We start from the raw sequence: 21,531 nt of genomic DNA, 5'->3' as shown, positions 1-21,531 counted from the left end.
TGTACCCCGCTCCCATCCCCAAGGAGGTCACAACCATGCTTCAGATGCTTTAGTATACACGGCAGCTGCATTAATTCAATTACCTAAAGCAGATAACCAGACAAGCTTCTCAAATGGTCACCTTCCTACCTTCCTTAAAGGCACAGCTGACTTACCGCAAGGTCCAAGATTCAGGTTAGATTTTAAAACTTCTCTTGCCTAGTGTACTCCAATCTCAACAACAACTGAGGCATAAAACTGTTGGGGAAGACCACAGCTGTGGTCCTTTGCTTAAACCGATGCTTTGAAGAAGCCTATGAATAGTGTGACCTTGAAACCAGCTCTTCTTTGTGAAAGAAAATTCAGATGATATGGTAAATCCTTGTGTATTTACTGTTTATTTAATTTTCCAAATGCCCTTAATACACTACAATTCTAAGTACACTCATCTGTACCCATCACCTTTTCAATATTTCCTTCGCAAAATAAAGTGGATATAGCATTTTCATTAATAGTGTGTGGAGAAAACAATGCTTTATCAGTTCATATAAGTATTTGCTTTACTAGGGCAAAACTTCTTGGGATTTCTGAAAATTTGATGCATTGTTTGAGCTGTTCAAGGACATCCTCTCTTATCTGGCTGCCTTTGTATTTATTATCATCCCTTCTTCTCACCACCATTTCACATCTCCCTGCTGCTTTCTCTGTGGGTACCCCTATACTTAGGATATAACATTGTTCAACTTATACAAAAATGACCCCCAGGAGCTTCCGCACTGATGGACCAGAGCATAAGAAAAAAATAAAGCCACCAGTTTATTTAGAGAAATCTTTTCTTTAATTATCAGCCTCGAACACTTTGATGGAAGCAGACTCAAACTGCAGAGGACAAAGTGATGAAAGCCACAGCCAGGGCCAGAAGTTGTCACATAGCAAAGAGGATAAGGAATGCCACCATCAAACAGAAAAGACCCATGGCCTCAGACAGGGCAAAACCCAGGATGGCGTAGGAGAAAAGCTGTTGCTTGAGAGATGGATTCCTGCATGGGACACAAGGGGGAAAAAAAAAAAAAAAAAAAAAGAAGAAAAAATAGATCCATGCTGAGTGGAAAACAAAACAAACAGACCTCATATCACCAAAAGCCAGGATTATGCCATACAGTCAAAAAATTTTGGAGCACAAACCAGATTTATGGCAGGCAGCCAATGGCTGGAATGAGAAAGGACTGCTTCACTTAAACACAGTATCTGCTTATACACACTACACATGTGGAGTTGAACATATATTCTAGGAAAAGCTCTATCCATCTAACAAGTTTAGTGATATAAGAAAGGAATAAATTCAAGCCAGCTTAGCACCTTACTTACCTGGCATAGCCAATGATCAAGCTGCCAAACACTGTCCCAATACCTGCTCCTGAACCAGCCACCCCAACTGTGGCAGCACCTGCCCCAATGAACTTAGCAGCAGTGTCAATATCCCTGGAGACAACACTAGTTTGGAACTCGCGGCGGGACAGCTGTGGATAGGAAACACCGGCTGGCTGCGGGATACAGAAGATACATATTAATAATGACACTTAATCATAAATACAAAACTTCCTTTAATAAAATTCTTAATCACTATTTATTAGCTACTCAAGAGAGTAGGAAACAGCCAAACTTGCTAAGCCAGCTTCTAGCCCAGATCAGTGATAAGTCTTCTTACTAGCTATCCTCTTGATATACAAACTTACTCTTCCACCTCAGGAGAAACCATCAAGTACCCCAGACCGCAAGCACTGAGATAAAGGAGTCAACGTACCACATAAGAGTCTTACCTGTACAGTCTGAGCCTCAGGCCTGCTGAAAACAGACACTGGAACAGGCCTGGCCAGAGCCCTGGAACAGCACCGGAACTGAAGCAGAACACAGATAATTAACACCTATAGTTGGACATGTCCACGCTAATTCTCAAAACAGATATTTTATGAAGAACAATCTTGTTTTGCTTTATTTTTTTAAAATACATCTCAAGAATGAAACAAGACTGATAACAATCATGTTAAGGATTGTATGTGCTGTATGTGTTAATGATTGTATGACTGTATGTACTAATTTAGAGTATTTCTAGCTTAGCCAGTTGGATGAAATCCACAAGCAATACTGCCACAGACCATGCACGGCAGTACAGCGAGTATCACTGCTGCTACTGCACGGTTCAGTCGTTGTGACTCCATTTGTTTTATTCTTAGTTCGCACTTTGAGACAAAAAGATGACTGAGTATCTCTGCGATGATCAGTTATCTTATAATTCAAGAAAACCTCAGGCCCGCAGGCTGATGCGTGCCTCCTAAAGCCGTAGGTAACGCTCTGGTCACCAGAGGTCACCTTGTTTCCCCTCCTCGTTCATCGCACAGCGGAACAAGTCCAGGCGACGCCGCCCCAGCTCAGGCTGCCCAAAGCAGCGTCCTGAGCCCAGCACCACGGGGAACGCCTCCGCGGCTGCACATCCCCGCTGAGCGCCGTTATCCCTCTCCGAGCGAACGCCACGCACCAGAGCCGGAGAGCCGAGGAGCGCCACGGGGGTCTGCATGGTGGTTTCCCTACGGGACAAAACAGCGCCGCGAATGAACCGGGGAGCAGAACGCGGCCCCGCGGCCGCCCCCCCGCCGCCCGTCCCGCGTCCCGCGTCCCGCCTCCCCCAGCCCCCGGCCCCGGCCCCACCTGCGCGGCTCCCGCTGGCGGCGGCTGTGAGAGGAGCGCGCGCCCCCGCCCCGCTCACCTTGCGGTGTCCCAGCGCGTCCTCCACGCCCATTGGCTGTCGCCGCGCGCCGCGCGCGGCATTCTGGGACTCTACTTGTGCTCCCCATTGGTTGCGGCCGAGCAAGTCCCCTCCCACCAGCATCCGGGACAGCGGGACAGGGCGGGAGAGCGGTGTGGCTACGCGGGTCTCCATTGGTCAGCTGTTCTCGTTGCGCGCTTTCTGATTGGCTAGCGGCGTGGAGGACTCTCTCCCAGAAGCTCATAAGGCGCGGGGCCGCTGCTTCAGCCGCAGAGGAGCCGCTGAGGCGGCGGGGAGTGGGCGGGCGGGCCTAGTGTGGCTGCAGCCGCCCCGGGCAGTGCCCGCGCCTCGTTCGGCAGCGGCATCCCTGCAGCCGCCCCGGGGCCGGCTCGCGGCCGGGGCCGGGGCTCGCCGGGGGGAGCGGCCGGAGGGGGGAGGGGCCGTCGCGGGCCGTGCCCGGGACTTCGGGCTCCGGGACTCCGCGCGTCCCGCAGCGCGGCCGGGGCGGGGCGGGGGGGGCTCCGCTTCGCCCTCCGCCTCGCCGCCCCCGGGGTTTGCGGCCGAGCCTCTCGGTGAGTGAGCCGGGGTGGGGACGCGGAGGCCTCGCCGCGCGCTGCCCCCGGGGCCGGGCTGGGGGGCCGGGGGGGGAGAGGTTCGGGGCTCGCTCGCTGCGAGACGGCGGCGCTTTCGCTTTCGGTTCCCGGCGGCGGAGCTGAGGTTGTGCGGCCGCGGGGAGCGCCCTGGTGCCGCTGCCCGGCCTCCGCTAGGACCCCTCCGGTGCTGCCGGGGGCCGCGGTGTCCCGGTGCCCAGCTGCGGCTGGGAGTTGCTCTCGCTCGGGAAGGGGCGATCCGCGGCTCTCGGCGTTCTTAGGGCGCTGCCGTCCGCGAAAGGAAGAAAACAGCAACAGCAAAGTGAAAACAAAACAGCAGCACTAAAAAAAAAGCCCCCAGAGAAAAGCTGGGCCGTGAGTATCACAGGAAGAGGTGTGTGTCGTGCCCTCCTCCGTGTGTGCTGTCACACCGCGTTACCTGGCTGGGGCTGCCTGCTGCGCCTCCATCCCTGAAGCTGCGGCTTTCCCCATCTCCTTGGGCAGCAGCAGCCTCACGGGGCCTCTCCTTCCTGCACTGATGACTTACAGACTGTTCATAGAACAAAAATTTGAATGTTAATAAAATCTTCCTACTTCCTGTCTTTTCCTTGAAGTGAAGTGCATAGTGTGCTGTCAACACAGTCTGCAGGACCAATGGGCTTTCTTTTCTTCAAGTTCACAATTACTTTTACAAAAAACAACACTCTTCATCTTTGTTTTCAGCAGAATGCATTGTTTTGCTGCATCCAGGCTTTGACGCTTCATTTTCTTTGCAAGTTACATTGAAGTCTTATGGCAGCAAGAGCTCATATCCTGAAGCTATTAAGGAGCTATTCTTAAGTTGTTATTTTTTTCTTTTTGGTCTGCTGGCTGTCAGGAGGTCCCAGGGCATTAGGGGAGTGCATCATAAGTCACGTCAAGGTAGGAGAGGTTGACGTCAGCCAAATAAAGACCGAGGCTTAGATAAGGCACATATAATTTGCTATGCTTTACTAACTAAAACATAAACTGCACCTCCTGGATTCCCTGGAGGTTTGAGCCACACCCATTTCTATGCCTTCAGCTTCTGGCAGGAGGAATTAATTAGCCATGCTCCTAAAGCAGCATATATCAGTGCTGTAATTAGTGCTCTTTCCAGGTGCACGGGTACCATTTCCGTTTTGAGCACAACCCCACAATGCCCATCTATGCTTCTGCCTGATTTTCAGGCTGTTTTTTGGCACAGAATACAGATGATGTCCTCAGTCGTGACAAAAAATGAAAGGTTTCATGGATTGGAGGTGACCTTAAATCATCCAGCAGGATAGTTTTTCAAGATGAACTTCCTGTCATTTCTGAGGTCAATACCTATTTGCTACTACTGTCACTAAAATTGGCTGAGAAGGTTCTGCTTTGAATTCCTGGAACTGAATTGTCAGGGATTGGAGGCAGGTTTTTTTCAGCAGTGATCTGTTTCTTGACAGATTGCCAGGGCTTAAGTCTGGTTGCCTGCAAGATACTGTGGCAAAGAGGGTAATTGAGTGTCATTTCTAGTCATGCCTGGACATCTGGCAGTTCAGATCCAGTAGATGCACACACTGCATGTTTATGTTGTCGTGCATAACACATTTGTAGTGTCACAATGCACTGAAAAGCTTTCTGTGTAGATAACTAATGCATGAGCTTCAATGCTGTTTGTTGACCCTGCTGCCATGCAACATAATCATTTTGATACTGAGAATCATCTTGCAGTTTCACTGTAACAGTCACAAGTACCAAGGCTATTATGGCCTCATAACACAGGCTTGTGAGACAGAACTACAACAACCTGCCTAACCTGGACCTCCTCTGTGCTTTTCCATGGGAGCTGATCTTAGCAAGGTGCCTCTTTTTCTTGGAGCAAAAAAGCTTACAATGAAAGATGCTGTATTTGGAGGTCAAATAATCATGTTGGATTTGAATGCAGAAAACAGCCAGGCCGTTGAGTTTGCATATCACCAGCATGAGTGTGTCTAGTGTGTCTCACCATGGTCAGACAGTGAAGGTGAAGCGTGTCAGGGCTTGGACTGTACCAACCTTGGAGCTCCTAGCTTGGATCATATGCTGCTATTTTTGTCTATTACTGCTATCTGCAGGAGCGCTTCACTGACGCAGCAAAACCTCTGTTTTTCTCAATCAATATGCTAGTCTCCAGATTGCAGAAGAGGTGATGCACCCCCACGTTAACCACATATAGTGGAGATGTGTGTGGAGTGTCAAATCACATTAAAAACATGGTATAAGGCTGCATGTAGGGACAGCTTGTGTTCCAGCTGGGTTGTCAAGCAGGGAATCACACCAGTAGGCATGCATGCTCTTGCTGCTACGAGGTACCACTGCCTCTCTCGAGTAGCAGATCTGTAGGATGGTCAACAGGGTCTGGTTCATGGGGTCCCATGCAGGAGACAGGCTGCTGTGTCACACTGGCAGCCTCAGAGCTCCCGGTGCTGTGGCTAGGAAGCAGGGGTCAGCCTTACGCTCTGCTGAAGAGAATCTGCAACCTGCCATGGATGTAAGGAGCAGTCTCATCGCAGCAGTAGTGAGTGCAGGTGCCTTGCTGAGAAAAATTGGTGTGTCTGCAGGGGGTTAGGACCTTACAGCTATGTCATTCATCAGCTGTTACCTCTTCATATCCTTCATGGACACAACTATGTTGGCAACATCCAAGATGAGATAATGACATTAAGCTTTCCTCTTGTAGGCTTCCATGATGGATGAGACTTCGGACGAACCTCCCACTTCTGCTGTCCTCTTAGACAACTGCCACTTCTCCCAGGTCATCTTTAACAATGTGGAGAAGTTTTATGTTCCTGGAGGAGATGTAATCTGTTATTATACTCTCACACACAACATAGTTCCTCGTGGGAAGGACTGGGTGGGCATTTTCCGGGTAAGTGAATACTGTGTAACCAGATATGCCAAGTATGAGAAGGCAGCAGCTGTCACAAACAAATAATTTGACATTTAATTCATACTTCATCTCTAAGAAAGGCCTTAGGGCTTTGGTAGAACAGGGTAAGAGATTTTTTTTTCAATAATAACTTTGTGTAATACAGCATTTTTCTTGTGCCTTGAGACAAAATGCCAGGCACGTTCTTACTTGACCAGCTTCAAGACTAATTAAACAGACTGTGATTCACAGAATCAGTAAAGAATAATTGCATCATGTTGGCACCATCCCTTCCAACACATTTCCTACTTCAGTGCTCCCCTCGCCCCCCTAATATAGACCTCAGAATAAGGCAGATGCTAGCGAGTAGCTTTGATTTATGCATAGACCACAACTCTGTGAAGTCAGAATATCAATGCAAAAGTCTTCCCATTAACTGATCTATGTGGAAATATAGTCCAGTTGCCATAGGATAAGCGTGAACTATGTGGTCCCTTTTAAGAATTTTGTTATTGCAGGTGGGATGGAAAACAACCCGGGAATATTACACATTCATGTGGGCTCCTCTGCCCAGTGATGTCCATGGTGATACCGCTGTGCAGCAACAAATCCAGTTCAAAGGTGGGTTGGGAGGTTGGGTCACTCAGAGAATATATGTGTATGTGTACACACAAGCACATACACAAAATCCCACACTACTGCCACTAATAAGTATTACATTCAGAATTACAGAAAATCTGTAGTAACATGCTGTAGTAAACTTCAAGTCCCATAACTACAGCCAAAAAGAGCAAATCTACTGGATTCTGCCATCCTAACTGAGTGATATTGTCTGTGTTCTTATCACTGGCACAAAGACTTACTAGTGGTGGAGGAACAATATTGAAGTAAGATGTCTGTTTTCTTAGGTGCTGACTTTCTGTGCTATGTAGTTAAGAGACCTGAGTAATTACAAACATATGACAGGGTTGTTGTGTTTGTCTGAAGCTTACTACCTACCGAAGGATGATGAATACTACCAGTTCTGCTACATCGACCAGGATGGTATGGTCCGTGGAGCCAGTGTTCCTTTCCAGTTCAGAGCAGAGACTGAGGATGATATCCTGGTGGTAACCACACAGGTATGTGTCCTCTCTTCCCCTGCTTTTTCCTGCCTTTGCTTTTATTGGCATCTGCTCATTGCTAAGTTGGAGGGATCCAGTAAATCGGATACTGATCTGGAACTCAGCAGATCTGGATTCTATTCCTGGCTTTGCTACTCATCTGTCACCCAAATTTGGGCAGCCTTTCTCTAATTAACATTTATCAAACTAGTTTACTTAGATAGTAAGCTCTTCTCAATGGGGAGTGACTAAATACGTAGTGGTTCAGGGCATTTTGAATATTTTTAGTGGAAATGTAATGTTCATAGAAACAGCCTTCCATTAGATGGGAGTAAGAACATACACATGGACAATAATTGACGTATTGTGAAGCACCCTTATTTTGCAGTGTCTTGTGTGCAGCCCTTTTATTAACTACTACACAGACACCCAGTGTGTGGTCCTAATCTTACAAACTACAAAAAAAATTGCAGACTTCTGCCTCTGCTTTAAGATTGAGCATCTTAAAAGATCAGAGGTAGTGTGTGCTTGGTATTCAAGGACTGTGTTGATGGTCAGCTTCGGACAGACTATGGATAGTGAAGTAGCAGTCTGGTCTGAACTAATAATAAGAACATGAGGAGGTACATTATGTTCCCTTTTGCAGAATACATCTTTTTTAGCTCATCATATTGTGCTCTTCAGAAGATAGCTTTTTGATGTTTCCATGACGACTAAACAAATTTGTTGTTTGCCAGGGAGAAGTGGAAGAGATTGAACTACAAAACAAAAATTTGCTTAAAGAAAATAAGGAGCTGCAAGCAACCTGCGCAAGTCTCCAGAAACAAAACACAGAACTGCAAGAAGAGCTCAAGAAGACACAGGTACAACAAAAGTCAGAAGCTTTAAGTCTGAAACATGAAGAGAGACTGAGTCAGGTCTTGCTTCACTGTATGCTTCCAGGAGAAAATTAAGGAAGTTTCTCCCTGTATTATTTATTTAATCATTTACCAAATATTACATTACCTCTACTACAATAAAAATGATAATGCTGAACAAGAGGCATCACAAGAAAAATGGATTGTGAACATATGGGAAGGGGAGTTTTCAAAACTGTTCTGTAGGCTGTCCCAAAATTGAAAGGCCATCCCTGTTCCTAATGTTTCTTCATCATTATTGTTTCCTCCTTCAGTTTAGCTCAGGACTTAGTATAAATAAAACAGGGTCTGAAAGATGCAAAGGAGAGGTTTTTCTCCTTAAGGTGGGCAGCCTGCAAGTGTTGCATCAGAGGGATTTTGCAGTTCCACTTCAGAGCAGGACTATTGCTTGGGTCCCATTTTGCCTCCTATTGACCTGTCTTTGATTTTCAGAAGCTGCAGAATGGTTTAGAGTCTCTTAGGAGAAGCAAAGAAGAACTGGAGCTGGAGTTGAATTCCCTGAAAAAGGAAAATAAACATCTAAAAGAGCTAGATGAGTGCAGAGAGGCAGAACTGCACCAGTAAGTGTATTTACAGCATCTCTTAAAACAGTATTTCATTAAGCACCTTACCTTTGTGGATTAAATTTCCATTTATGAAAGTATGGTGTGTTTTGATTTGTTCTGAGTAGATTCAAAGAGCAAATTCAGAATGTGACCTCTGAAAAGGTAAACTTGGAAACCAGATTGAAAACAGCCCTGGATCACATGGACCAGCTGCAGGTAGAAAACATATAGCTGCCCTCCTTTGCTTTTGTGAACTGGGTCTGATGGTCTCAGTTTGACAGAGAGCTGTGCAATCTTGAGCAAATATGTGATATATAAGTTTCTTCTCTGGTTATATGGATTTTTTCGGAAAATGTCAGCCTCTGATACGGTTTATGTCCAGGAAACCGCAAGAAAGCTATATTATGGAAGGAAAGGTAGTGTGGGATGTGCTAAAAGAAATTACAAGGATTTTACTCCCTAAACACGTTCCCTTTGCATGCTTATTAAGTTGACCAAAATCATACCATTGTTCACCTCCTGCTAGGTAAGGATCCAGGCAGAAAACACTTCTGTTTTGAAAAATTTTCTAAAATTATGTTCAATATTGGGTGAAAAGACAAAATCTGGGAGGTATGTGAAGGTAGAAGGTAAACTGAAAATAGCTTGTTTGTTATATGTAGGATATGGGAAACTCAGAATAATAGGCTAACCATCTGGCTAAACAGCCACTATTTTTCTCTTTACTCTCTGAATTCCAAGACTAGAAGTGACATTTTAAAATGTAGAAAGCTCCTCAACGAACATATGAGTGAATACCAAGTTTTAGTGCATTTATCAACTCTGATATATCCCCATGTAACTATTCTCATTTTCTACAAAGTTTTTTTAATGGAAAAAAAATAAGTAGCCATGGGTTCTGGTGATTTTCTTTGTGCAGCAAAAGGGGCCTGTGTGTCTCACTCATAGCTATTAAATTTTCACTTTCTGCCCATTCTTCTTTCTCCCTAGTCTCAGGTGTTGAATTATGAGAAAGACATGGATAACCTGGTTCGTATGGACCATGACAAGACTGAGCAGCTTGAAAGTTTAAAGGAAGAGAATCGTCAGTTATGCATGACTGTAACTCAACAGGTAAAACCTTCCCTGAATATCAAGGTGCTTGGGGAAGCCAGGGAATAGAGGCTGAGAGGTGTCCTTGGCAGTAACCAGGCACAAATATTGCTCAATCTTATGAAAAGTCTGGGAGATTCCTTGACAAACAGGGAAGTCTCCATGGTGGCATGGGAATCCACATAGGTGGTTCTGCAAATGAACCATCTGACAAATTCTTATGGTACACACATACGTTGTGGTTTTTGAAGAAACATCTCTGTATAACTAAATTTTGTAATGCTGATTCTCTAGAGAGAAAATTCAGTCTCTGTCTTCATCTCTTTTGAGCCAGCTCAAGGGATGAAGTAGGTAATTGGGAACTCAGAACTGATATTTGGCTGAGTGGAAATTGTTGCAAATATGCAAAACTGTTTCAGGACTGGGACTTATGTGTAAACAAGACAAGTTATCCTAAATCTGCTTAGACTATATGCCATTAATTTTGCATCCAACAGGAAGCTACTAGTAACTGGTGAGAGGCAGCAACCTTGGTGGTCTACTGTCTGATTATGTTTTTGCCCCTTTCTCATCTTTACAATCATAGATTTAGCATTGAATAATCAATAAAATAAAAAGATGAAATATGGTCAGAATGCCCCCCAAAAAGCTGTAAACAATACAAAGTTTCTATTCTATAGTTTGATGCTCTGCCCCACATCCTTACCTGACACCTCTTTTCTTTGACATTGCCTTTGAAAATCTGGGATTTCTCTGCAGAAAGAGCAAAAGAAGGAGCTCGAACATCGCTTGGAGAACTTGAAAGGGACAGAGGCCAACTTGTCACTTCGTCTGCAGAGTGAGCAGGTGCCCAGCATTTTTGGGGGTGAAGTTGGGGAGATGGTTCCAAAAGAGCTGAGCACAGAGCTCTGCTGTATTGTATAGAATCTGCTGGTATTTGTGTAGGGAAGCTCACATTTACTTAAAGCAACGTTGTCCACCCTTTTTCAATTTGCAGAACAATCAGAATTTCCCTGAGATGTTAGAGATGCCTATATGTGTAACAAATTTAAATTTATGGTCAAAAGGCTTGCTTTTCTTAGGTAACTTCTGCAGATCTTTGACAAGTAATCCACAAACCTCAGCACTGAAAATCACTACATGAAGAACTGTGAACATTAGAAAAGGGAAACATGCAGTGACATTTTCTTTCTACTGAACTATCGCTGGTGATGTCTGAGGCTGTCCCATCATTTTCTTAAGCCTGTTGCCCTGAGTAACCTTCTAAAGGTGCTCCTCTCTCTGTGTGTCCTGCTCAGGACACTTTTGGAGGCTCTACTCTGTTTCTGACATTGAAAGTTAGATGCCTAAAATACATTATGTGAGTACCTCCATTGTGATGCCAAATGTTCAGGATTTTTAGAGTGATACTTTGAGAATGACTGCTGAATCCCTAAGTACTCTAGCCTATCTGATTTACTGATTTAAATCAAGATTTAGGTACAACACTGATTCCTAAGGAGGTACTAACTATCCACAGTCAATGCAAGTGTCAACAGTACCAGAGAATTTGGCAGACTTGGAGAGTTCTCATGTGCCGGTGTAGATTTTTCACCAGCCATAGTTCCCTTTCTTTAACCTCCCAGTTTGTTTGACCTGTCATATGTCCCCTTTGGAGGTCACATGTCATCTCTCAGGTTGTACTGAAAATGCAGACATTAAGTGGCTGGTAATGCGGAGATATCCAAGGTCACAAACTATGAAATGGTAAGACTTGTGGTGCAAGCAAAGGTTTATTTGTTGGTAATAAGTGCAGGTAGAGGCGGCCTGTATATGTGAACAATGACTGGAGCTGTCATAGTTCTTTGTTTGCTAGTTTTCCACAATTTACCAAATAATCCTCTTCCTTTATAGCAACAAAACAGGGACTTAATGAAAGAACTTGAAGAGCAGAGGCATTTGTTTCAGATGTTGCAAGCAAAAAAGAATGAATCTGATGAGGAAAAACAGGTGAGAACTTGGCACAGCTCCCTCACCTTTCTTCTGCATTGAGTATGACACAAATATCTTAGTCTAATATCCAGTTCCATTAAACCTTCTATCACGCTGATCTCTAACTGTGTCTGTACGTGGACTATCACCTAAAACAAGGCTGCCATGCTGTCCGCATGCACATAGTGCTCACATAGTCCGCATGACCATGTGCTCACTCTCAGTCTGTTGTTGCTGCTACTGCTGTACAGCCTAAGAGGAAGGAAAAGTTCCACCCTTTTCCCCCACCACAGATGAGACCAGTTCACCCATAATAGTGTGGGAATTTTCAAAAACTCCTGTTATTTCACTGAAATGAATGGACTTTCTCATTTAAATGAATGTAGCTTTTTCATCCAGTCTAGAAAATGACTCTGTGGTGTTGTTCCTTACTCTGCCATTATCTGCATGACTTCAGGATAGTCTTCCGTCTTTTAAAGTGTATTACTGTATTGTAGTCATCCTGTCTACCTTCCTGAGCAGGTCACAGAATAGATCCTTGCACTTCCTTACCTCACTTTCCCATTCTGTCAAGCAGGACTAAGACTGAGCTATCTAAAAGAAGAGCAATTTTGATTCTGGTCTAAGAGGATCTATGTTAGTGCAAAGTATAACCTCTCTGAAATGGTCTTCCGAGCTTCTGGAAATTGATTCTGTCCTCCTGTCCCTTTGCAGAAACTGAGGGAAGAGAATGATACCCTTCTGAGGCATCTCTCTCAGACTAGAGATGTTTCTTCTTTCTCTGCTGCTTCACAAGCTCAGGCCCCAGTTCCAACTCCTGAAGCAGGATGCCTTGTGTTTGGTAATCCATATTATGGTAAGAGTACTTGGCAGTCTGTCTGAAATCACAAATCCATGGTAGTAAAAGTCTCAACAAATTGTCCTCCCTCTTGAATTGGATGCTGTGGAAAATAAATTCTTAGCAGTACCTCTGCATAGTTTTGCATGTGTGCAGGTGACTTGGCAAAATGCTGCCAGGTGTTAAGAGTTGATTTAAATCATCAGTTGTCTGTTCATCTTCTATGAAGAGAAACAACTGTTAGATAGTTTATTAATCTGTGAGACAGCTAGTTCTGTGGTTTATGTCCAGTTTTCATAGACCAAGTATAGAGGTCCAGACCAGGGCCACATACTCATGTTTCAAGAATTACTATTTATCAGCACATTACATTGTTAATCATTTGTAGTGGCTAAATGAACTTCTTTCTTTTCCAGCTGCAGAAGCAAACCTGGAGTCAAAAGTTGCCAGAACAGTAAGTAAAGTGGATGTGAATGGACATGAATTAGTGGTTTACAGACAGAAATTAACAATTTGAAATGAGGAGCTACATGTTCAGCTCTGTAGCCTATTGTCTACATACCATTTTAGTCCTGGTAATAAAGTGGACAACAAAATGGAATCATGGATACTTAACCTGTAGGATTAAGTTGTGGTAATAACAGTTGGTGGTGTTAGGAAAGAGAAAGGAAGCTCTGTTCACCTTAATCTTTAAGGAACAATTTTTGGCAGCATCCAGTGTCAGAATGAGAAGCATGCAGCTGCTAAATGCCTTATTTCATATTGCAGACATGGACATGTGTTATTTAGGATGGAAAGTTAGAATACCTCTTAGAAGTTTGACTTGTAAGTACTATTTACAGAAGCCTGAAAACATTTGAAAACTTGAGAGTATTGCAAGTAAGAAAGACTTGTCCAAAGCCGATAATGTCTGACTAATGAACTTTTTCTTCTCTTTGAATGTGAATACAAATCTTAAACTGTCTTTATTTGCACTTCCTTTGTACTTCAGGATTCTATAAGGAAATGCCCCATGTGTAATGACATATTTCCTGAAGATATTGAAGCAAGTGACTATGAGGCCCATGTGCAGAGCCATCTTCTGGAGTGCCCACTCTGCAATGAGACCTTTGAAAAGTCCAATCAGCAGGTGTTTGATGACCATATTTTTTGCCATGGCCTGGAATAATTCTGAATTCCTATCTGTTCTGTAGAATAGGTGGCAGAGGCCACAGGATAGAATAGAGAAAAAGTATTCTATAGACTTGATTCATACTAATAAGAGCAACCTGACAAAACTGCATATGCTACTAGTGCTGTGATTCTGAGCTTTCTGTTCCATGCAGTATGTGTATAATTGGGTCAAACATAAATTGGGTCAAATATCCATATCCTGAAATTGAATTGTCATCAACTTAAGTCCTCCATCTTGGATCAAATGTATGTGCTTTTTAAATGAGTCACAAATCCTATCATTAGTAATGTAGTTGAATGTGGTACCAGTTCTTCATAGCAGGATTGTCTATGTAGCTGTTTATGTAGGTAGGGCCAAATAATAGATGTAATGCAACAGTTTTCTGTACTTGGCTGATAAATCTTTATTATAACGATTTTATTCTTCAGTATAGCACTGTGATTGCTAACCAAAGACAAGACACATTGCGTAGTCTTTTAGGATCACACCTTCAGTCCAGCTCAGCTTCTGGAACACTGATTTAATTGCTAATAAATATAAATTCTAAATGAAAATACATTTTACTTTCTTTTGTCATCAATCATAGAACAAGTGAAATATATTTATAAAGAGACTAAATACCTGTTTCTAGATTTAAAGGTCTAGGGCTCTTCTTACAGCAAAGTAGGCAATATAGCTTGTACAACAAGGTGCATGCACTGTTTTCCCTTTTCTCTATATGACCAGACTTAAAGTGGTGATACACGTAAACTGTGCTTGTGCAATCTGACACTGTCATGCATACATCTCATAATGAAGGAACCCTGAAATTTCTGAAACAGGAAAGGTCAGCATGTCATGGAGCTGATAGGAAAGCAGTAGCTGAGTTTTCTTAACAGTGGTGAGGATAAATGGCCTCTTTGTCTTGAAACTGGGCATCCTCATTTAAAGGAAGTGATGAATCTGGATTATTTCCCTTCAATGTTTCTAAACCTAATTGATTTAAAAAGAAGAGCTTATTCTGAAACCAAAACATTGATTCAAAACTGCTAAGTGCCTTGGAATATTACAATACTTTGTAAACAGATTATCCAGTTACTATTCTTATTTCTGCTTTAGGATTTTCAAGTTATGATTAACAGTTATTTAGTTTGTGCAAACATAAATGGGTGAAATTTTATTATCCAGCTGTATTAGACTGGATTTCCTGCTGAATATCTGAAGCAATAGAAAATCCTAAGTTTACGTAGAGTTTTAAGACTATTAAGAGTAAGAAAGACTTCAAAATGTTTTACTGTTTTGTTTATACATATTTTTTATCAACCTGTGTTTAAATAGAGTATTTCTGTCTTTAAGATGTACTATACTGGAAAGCATTATTTTAAAAAGAAAATGTAACAGAAAATAGTTGTTAAAAATGAAAACTGTACTGAGAAAATCCTTGAAAAAGATGACTGTCTATTTTTCTGAAATAAATTGGGGAAATTGATGGGGTCTTTAATTACTTTGTGAAGCTTCTCTTGAACAAAGTACTCAATCACATCTCTGAATATTTTTTAGCATGTAACATAGCATCTCTGTGGTTAGTGGGACTGCTTCTGTTTAACAAGACATATTTAACTGGCTGATCCTCACTGGTTCTTCACAGCATGGGGATATATCAAGAAAGCCAAAGAAGTATGAGGTAGCATGAACAAATCCGGAAAGTAGAATGAGTTGTATGGGATCTGTTTGTTCATATCAGTTCCAAGTACTGCTGATCTAAAAGCCTAGAGCTGGCTGAATTTCTGCTATGTCATAGGGACATCCAGTGTATCAACATTTATTTTTTTCCCTAGACTAAAAGAAAAAGTTGAAAAAATGCTCACTCTAGACACTAAAATATTTTTTTAATATTGTGCGTATACTTGGTATTGTGCATGTTTTGACATTATTGGTTACTGTAGTATATATCAACATTCCTGACATGACTTTTTCCCAATTTTGACAAATATTCTATCATAATGAGGCCAATTGTTAACTGAGCACCTGTTTCCTCAGGAAATGCCCCATTGTTTTTCAAGAAAATCCCCTCTTCAACTTTTTTCTGTATGTCCTCATTTCAAATTACATTTGCCTTTTACTGCTTTACATCTTGACAGAAGCAAAACAAATGTGGAGAGTCACAAAAGCAGTCTTTATTAAAACCCCAATAGTTCACCCTAATACCAGTTACCAGACCTATTGCCTTTCTACGCTTCTGCTAGAACTGGCTTTAGTGGCTCAAATCCTAAAGCCAAACCCAATCATTTGGGGTTAGAGTTATGTCACAATGTTGTTTGTGTCCTTGAACTGTCAGTGCCCCTGCACTGCCAAGTCTCCATCCCTTTTATGCTGGTACCTATCATTTTCTGCTTGCCAGCACCCATCACCTCTACAAATCACAGAGCCTATTTTGGAGTGCAGGTTCTGGTACACTGGCAGCAAGCACGTCGCCAGCAGAGGGGGTCAGACTGCAATAAATCTCATAAGGATGCTGAATTTAAACGTTTTAAGGTATGTCATTTGTTTTCTGTAATAATAATGCAGATTCAGACTCCAAAGACATATACTTCAGCCTGATGCAGGTCATACCTTCCCTATCCTGGGCAGCCAGGAACCAATTTGCCCATAAGCACAAATTACATTATATATTTTCTAAGTAAATCTTCATTTTGCTTGTATTTCACAGTTTTATTTATGCTAATGCTGTACTTAGCATTTGGAATCATAAGAGGCTTCAATCCTACCTCAATTTGATAGTTTAATACAGAAGTAGCTCAAATGGCTGATAATTAGGTATAGTTATACTCTGGATGAGGTCGAATTTACATTGATATTAATCGCGCATAAGGACATTGAAATAAATTTTCAAAAGGGACAGTAGGGGTTTGGCATAATTTATGCCCAAACTCACATAGAATCTGAATGGTCTTTTATTATAAATGTATCTAAAAGGAAGGAGCTATACTTTGTGGGCCAAATGCCTGAGGATATAAATTCTACTACCTCCTTGCACCTTTACAGGGCTTATCAGTTTGGTCCAGCTTAGGTTTGGTTTCTGTGAGCAGCCACTGTCCCAGCACAGCATGGTGTGCTCTGTTCCCCCAACTAGGCAAACCCACTCAGACATTCATCTTGCTTTGCTTGGTTCTCCCTCACTTTTTGTCAGCTCTTTTGGCCATGTTTTACAAGTTGGTTCTTCCTTTGGACCTTCTCTCTCCCACTCATATAGAGTACATTTTGAATATCTCTCTCCATGTAAAATCATTTTTAACTTGATAGGTATTTTTGTGTGTAAAATACAAACCAGATGATAACATCTTCGAGCTGCAAAGGCATGCTGTGGATCCCAACTATGGCCACAGAGGGTATCACATACTAACTGATGTCAGTTCTTTCCATAGGAAAGGCCATTGTTTGCCTGGGAAGTTATTTTCACTGCAGAAAAAAAGAGACTGGCCACAAGGGAGACAGTTACAGATTCCAGAGTCTCAAACTCTTTCAGCCTTGACGGAGTATCTGAAAGGCTGCTAAGATAACTTGCTGCTGTCTCTGTTCCTTTCACAAAGTGATATTCACAATCTTACAGCCACCTTCTCTCTTTAGCAGCCTCTTACCTCCGCCCTTTCTCCTCCTGTTTTCTCCTCATTTGTCCGTGTCTTCCCCCCCTCTTCCTGCAGAACAAGTTGCCCCTTCAGCATTGTCCTTCTCCCCTGAAATCACAGTGCTGAGATCCCGGGTGCAGGAGAACACAGGAAGCATGGAGCCCAGTCCATTCTGGCAGTGCTGCAAGAACACAGTCTGGCAGCACTGCTGCTGCTTCTCTTCACTTCACCTTACTGAGGCTCTAATGTAAAGCAGAGAAAACAGAAAGGAAATAAAAAGATTCCCAACAAAATGAATGTAAATAGACAAGACACAGGTGAACAATAGAGAAAAAGGAAAGCAGTGTCCAAGCCAGAAATTGAGTGGTTTCACTTGTTAATCAATGTGTCTGATTTTAAGACTCTGCAGAAGAGATGGGTAATTCTTTACAGCAGCATAATGCACGTCCTAGGATTTAAAGTGTTTTGATCATCAAAGTCCTTATTTCAGGGATTGGGCCTGTACTGCTTAGTATGTGGCACTGCTTCTGTATTTGTCAAGTCAATGATGGAAAAGGGAAGAGAATAGAGGATGTAATTGTGGTTTTAAAAAAATGGTTTTAAAATGACACCGGTAGACTGCCATGCTGGGTTAGATGGGGCAACTCAGAAAAATCTGGCAAAGGAAATGCTCCCATGTCCCTGTGAGGATCAAAAATGAAGATATTATACTTACGCAGAGCTCTTTTTTTGCTTATAATCTTTTGTAAGGAGAAATTTATTTATCTTTGTTTTGCTGTAGAGATCCAAACTGAGACATTCTTGCTTGTACAATGAGTCCCTTTTTCTCCAGTGCACTAGCACAAATAGAGAGTGCAAAGTGGGTATATAATGGCATGAAATCAGAACACTACTCTTTATGACTCTCTTTGTACCGAATTAAATCACTACGTGAAATGCACTGAAGAATCAAACCTTTATAGTTTTGTTGGTGAAAGGGCTGGGTCCCAGAATTACATCAGTTGTTTTCTCTAAACAGCTATTAGCCACCTCCATTATACTAACAGAACTGGTTTCCATCCTCTGGCTCATTTATTCCAAACCAGCATTATTGAAGTGAATGGGATCTAGGCCCTGGGTATTAGAAGAGCTGTTCGTCTACTCATAAATAACAAGTTGTCAAGGTTTTTAATGGAAACCCTTAGAGTGCTGTAAATCTGTGCAGTTCTGCCTGGATCCCCTCCCTCATTTCCATCACAATATCACTCCAGTGGGACTGCAGCTTGCAGCATGTGCCAGGCAGCCTAGATTGGTAGGACACAGGGGAAGGAGGGGAAAAAAAAAAAGCTGGAGATGGGCTGGGGGATTCAGAACAGTTGGTACTGCGGAAGCATCTGCTGGGTGGCTGGTTTTGAGTCACCTGGCCTATTCAGTGTGGTGAGGGGGAAGGGCTATTCACCCAGGGGGACTTGAGAAGGGGAATAACAGAACCAGAGAATAAAGATGGTTGTGTTGCAGTTTACATTTTGCTCTGTTAGTGTGTGAAGTAGTAAATCTCAGCAAATACAGCGTTTTGGTATTTTTTCATCACAATTTAAGCAGTAGAGCTACTGCAGTGATACTGCGTAGACAATCTCTTGCTGTTAGTAAGAGAGAACTCTTTTCAAGATTAAATTTTTAACCTTCCTAGCCAGACCAAACTGCCTTCAGGGAAAATTTAACACTGCATCCTGACCCAAATAGCAATGTTTCTGTGATTCCCTGAACCTGGCCAGAAACTGGGTTAATACGATGTCCCTTGACCCAAATTTCATCCACCCTGAAATATAGCTTAGCTGTGTGCAGAGATCATAGCACCCTGCTGCATATAACACTCAAGTTTTCTAGGAAGGAGCTTGAGCTCACTCATCCATTCTCTGTTGACTGTATGACATTATGGGATATAATATGATTGGCTTGGATCAAGAATACTTGGTGCCCATCCCACTTGCAAAGTAGATGGCACTGCATGGTCCCCTGTTTAAGAGATCACGTGGACTCTCTCTCCTCTTAAGCTCCATAACTTACTAAAATTTGTACGCAAGATCACTTTTGGCTTAAATGTAGGTTTCCACCTTGGCTTACCATGTAACAGAAATAAAAAAATGAAATGGACGACAAAGCTTCCACTAGCTTCAGAGTACCCAAGGCTTACAGTCTTATATAATTACTAATCTGGTACTGAGAGCCTAAAATACTGTAAAGCCATCAACAACACAGATGCTAAATTAATTACTCTAAAATATAGCTCCTTCCACATTACTATGGTTCCAAGACTCTATGAACCTCCCAAGCACTGAAGAAGTAGGTCATTTATATATTTATATACATATATATATAAAAATTATATATATATTTATATACATATATATATAAACACGATTAAATATTGACTCTGTGTAATAGACAGGGAAACAGCTATGTAGACATGAAGGAATTCAGCCAATCTCACAGAAAATTTGTGGCATAATCCCCCTCTCCCTCACTAGATTTAACATTCATTTTGAGAAAGGCTGCACAGCACAAGCAGTGAGCCAGGATGGAGAAAAAAATGGATGCCTGTCAAAAGAGATTGATGTCCCTCAAACCCCAGGGAGTTTTTAACCCTTCCCAATGGTTTTCCCAGTCTGAAAAACCTGGTGGGGTTCATCAGTCTGTACTTCTCCTCTGAGCCATAAGAGATTTGCCAGTGGGAGCAGCTGCTTTGAGAGAGGGTTGATAACTCAAGCCCTGGGGCACCTATATCTGTATGTCTCATACCCTGCCTGCATCCCTTCCCCGGTAACAGGATGAGACTAGAATATTGCATGTGCTTTTATAGTGTGTATTCCTGTGGGGCCTTGGTCATGATTATGGCATCTAAATGCAACCAGAAACAAATAGTGACAAAGAAAAAGACAAAAAGATGGTGTCTGAAGATTCTGAACATTATTTTTACACTAAAACTGCTTCTATAATAGTAAGCTGCATTTTTGTAAGCATTATAGTTAATTCTATTTTTATTAACAGTTATTAGCATATTTTTGAGAGCAGGTACTGCATGTTAGACGGTACAGCTGAGAAAGCCAGATGGATTTTTAATCCCAAAAGTTATTGCATGGTTGTAGCAGTGTATATGAATCCATGTTTGTCTTAATGAATTCATTAAATTTGACAATCCTTCCTTAAAGAGTGTGATTGCGAGGATCGATCTGATACAAAATGTTGGAAAGATTTGGATGAAGGGCTCTTCACTAAATCATCCAGAGAATAACTGCATCTTCTTTGAGGCAGCTCAGTGTTTTCTACACCTTCAAGAAGTTTCTTCTCTGTTGTTACAAAATAATTTTAATTACCTGTATTGTGGGTGCTTGTTTTTGTTTGTTTTTTAATGAACCAGTCAAAATGGTGACACTCGAACTTTCTTGCAAGCTACCAACTAGAACACCCCTCTGTTCTTAAAAGAATAATTTTAATAAGAATACTCAGAGTTGTAGTGCTAGCATATATTTTGGAAAATACATTAACTTTGAAAGATATATTAAATTATATTTCTCAGAGCACTTGTCTAAGACAACACCTAAACACGAGATTCTTGCATTTTATCCTAAAACATGTGGCCCAGTAGGAGATAGAATATAGATCTGATGCATCACTGTGAGATCCTGAATGAAAATTTCTCTAGTCCCAATAAAGGCTCTAACATTTGTGTTTATAAGCAGCAGAAGACAAAAACACACTGCTTTAACGTAGGAGTTCTATACCAATGTATCACTTGGATGTATCTTACTGGGTATGCTACATATTGCTGAAATAAATCTAAGGAGTTCACGGGATCTTTAACTCTACAGAAGATGTCGGAAAACTCTTAACCTCATGACACATGCCAGGATTGTAAAATTTAAAATGAATTCTAGTAAATCTGCTGCTGGCTGCCATGGAAATGGAGAAGGTTAGTTTAAAGGAATCAGTATCTTGGGGAAAAAAAAAAAAAAAAGGTGGGGGGAATCCAAGTTTTTTTGTGTGTCTAACAATTAGCTTAGACCAA

General features: G+C 42.2%; 2 protein-coding genes across 2 annotated transcripts; one reads left to right on the top strand and one right to left on the bottom strand.

Annotated features, from left to right (window-relative positions):
• Positions 1-774: 774 nt before the first annotated feature.
• Positions 775-2,932, bottom strand: ATP5MC1 (ATP synthase membrane subunit c locus 1). Its single transcript, XM_084496061.1, is given in 6 exon segments — positions 775-1,019; positions 1,348-1,523; positions 1,800-1,877; positions 2,516-2,564; positions 2,686-2,725; positions 2,728-2,932. Coding segments are annotated over 6 exon segments (648 nt in total). The 5' UTR covers positions 2,918-2,932; the 3' UTR covers positions 775-904.
• A 140-nt stretch (positions 2,933-3,072) lies between these two features.
• Positions 3,073-15,349, top strand: CALCOCO2 (calcium binding and coiled-coil domain 2). The gene is made up of 13 exons (XM_084496060.1): positions 3,073-3,315; positions 6,053-6,241; positions 6,760-6,862; positions 7,229-7,362; positions 8,082-8,207; positions 8,694-8,821; positions 8,932-9,022; positions 9,797-9,919; positions 10,658-10,744; positions 11,792-11,887; positions 12,584-12,725; positions 13,124-13,161; positions 13,699-15,349. The coding sequence occupies exons 2-13, from the start codon at positions 6,059-6,061 to the stop codon at positions 13,873-13,875; spliced, it is 1,428 nt and encodes a 475-aa protein (XP_084352186.1). The 5' UTR covers positions 3,073-3,315; positions 6,053-6,058; the 3' UTR covers positions 13,876-15,349.
• The last annotated feature ends 6,182 nt before the right edge of the window (positions 15,350-21,531 follow it).

Source organism: Aythya ferina (assembly GCF_964211825.1).
Source record: "Aythya ferina genome assembly, chromosome: 23".
NCBI lineage: Eukaryota > Metazoa > Chordata > Aves > Anseriformes > Anatidae > Aythya > Aythya ferina.
The sequence above is the reverse complement of the archived record's forward strand: the minus strand, read 5'-3'. Positions and strand labels throughout refer to the sequence as shown.

Excerpts from the sequence above, each read along its gene's own strand:
- CALCOCO2 (XM_084496060.1), top strand. The coding sequence starts at position 6,059 with ATGATGGATGAGACTTCGGACGAACCTCCCACTTCTGCTGTCCTCTTA. Across the intron at positions 8,822-8,931 it reads AGAGAGGCAGAACTGCACCA|ATTCAAAGAGCAAATTCAGA; the intron begins GTAAGTGTATTT and ends TGTTCTGAGTAG. Across the intron at positions 11,888-12,583 it reads AATCTGATGAGGAAAAACAG|AAACTGAGGGAAGAGAATGA; the intron begins GTGAGAACTTGG and ends GTCCCTTTGCAG.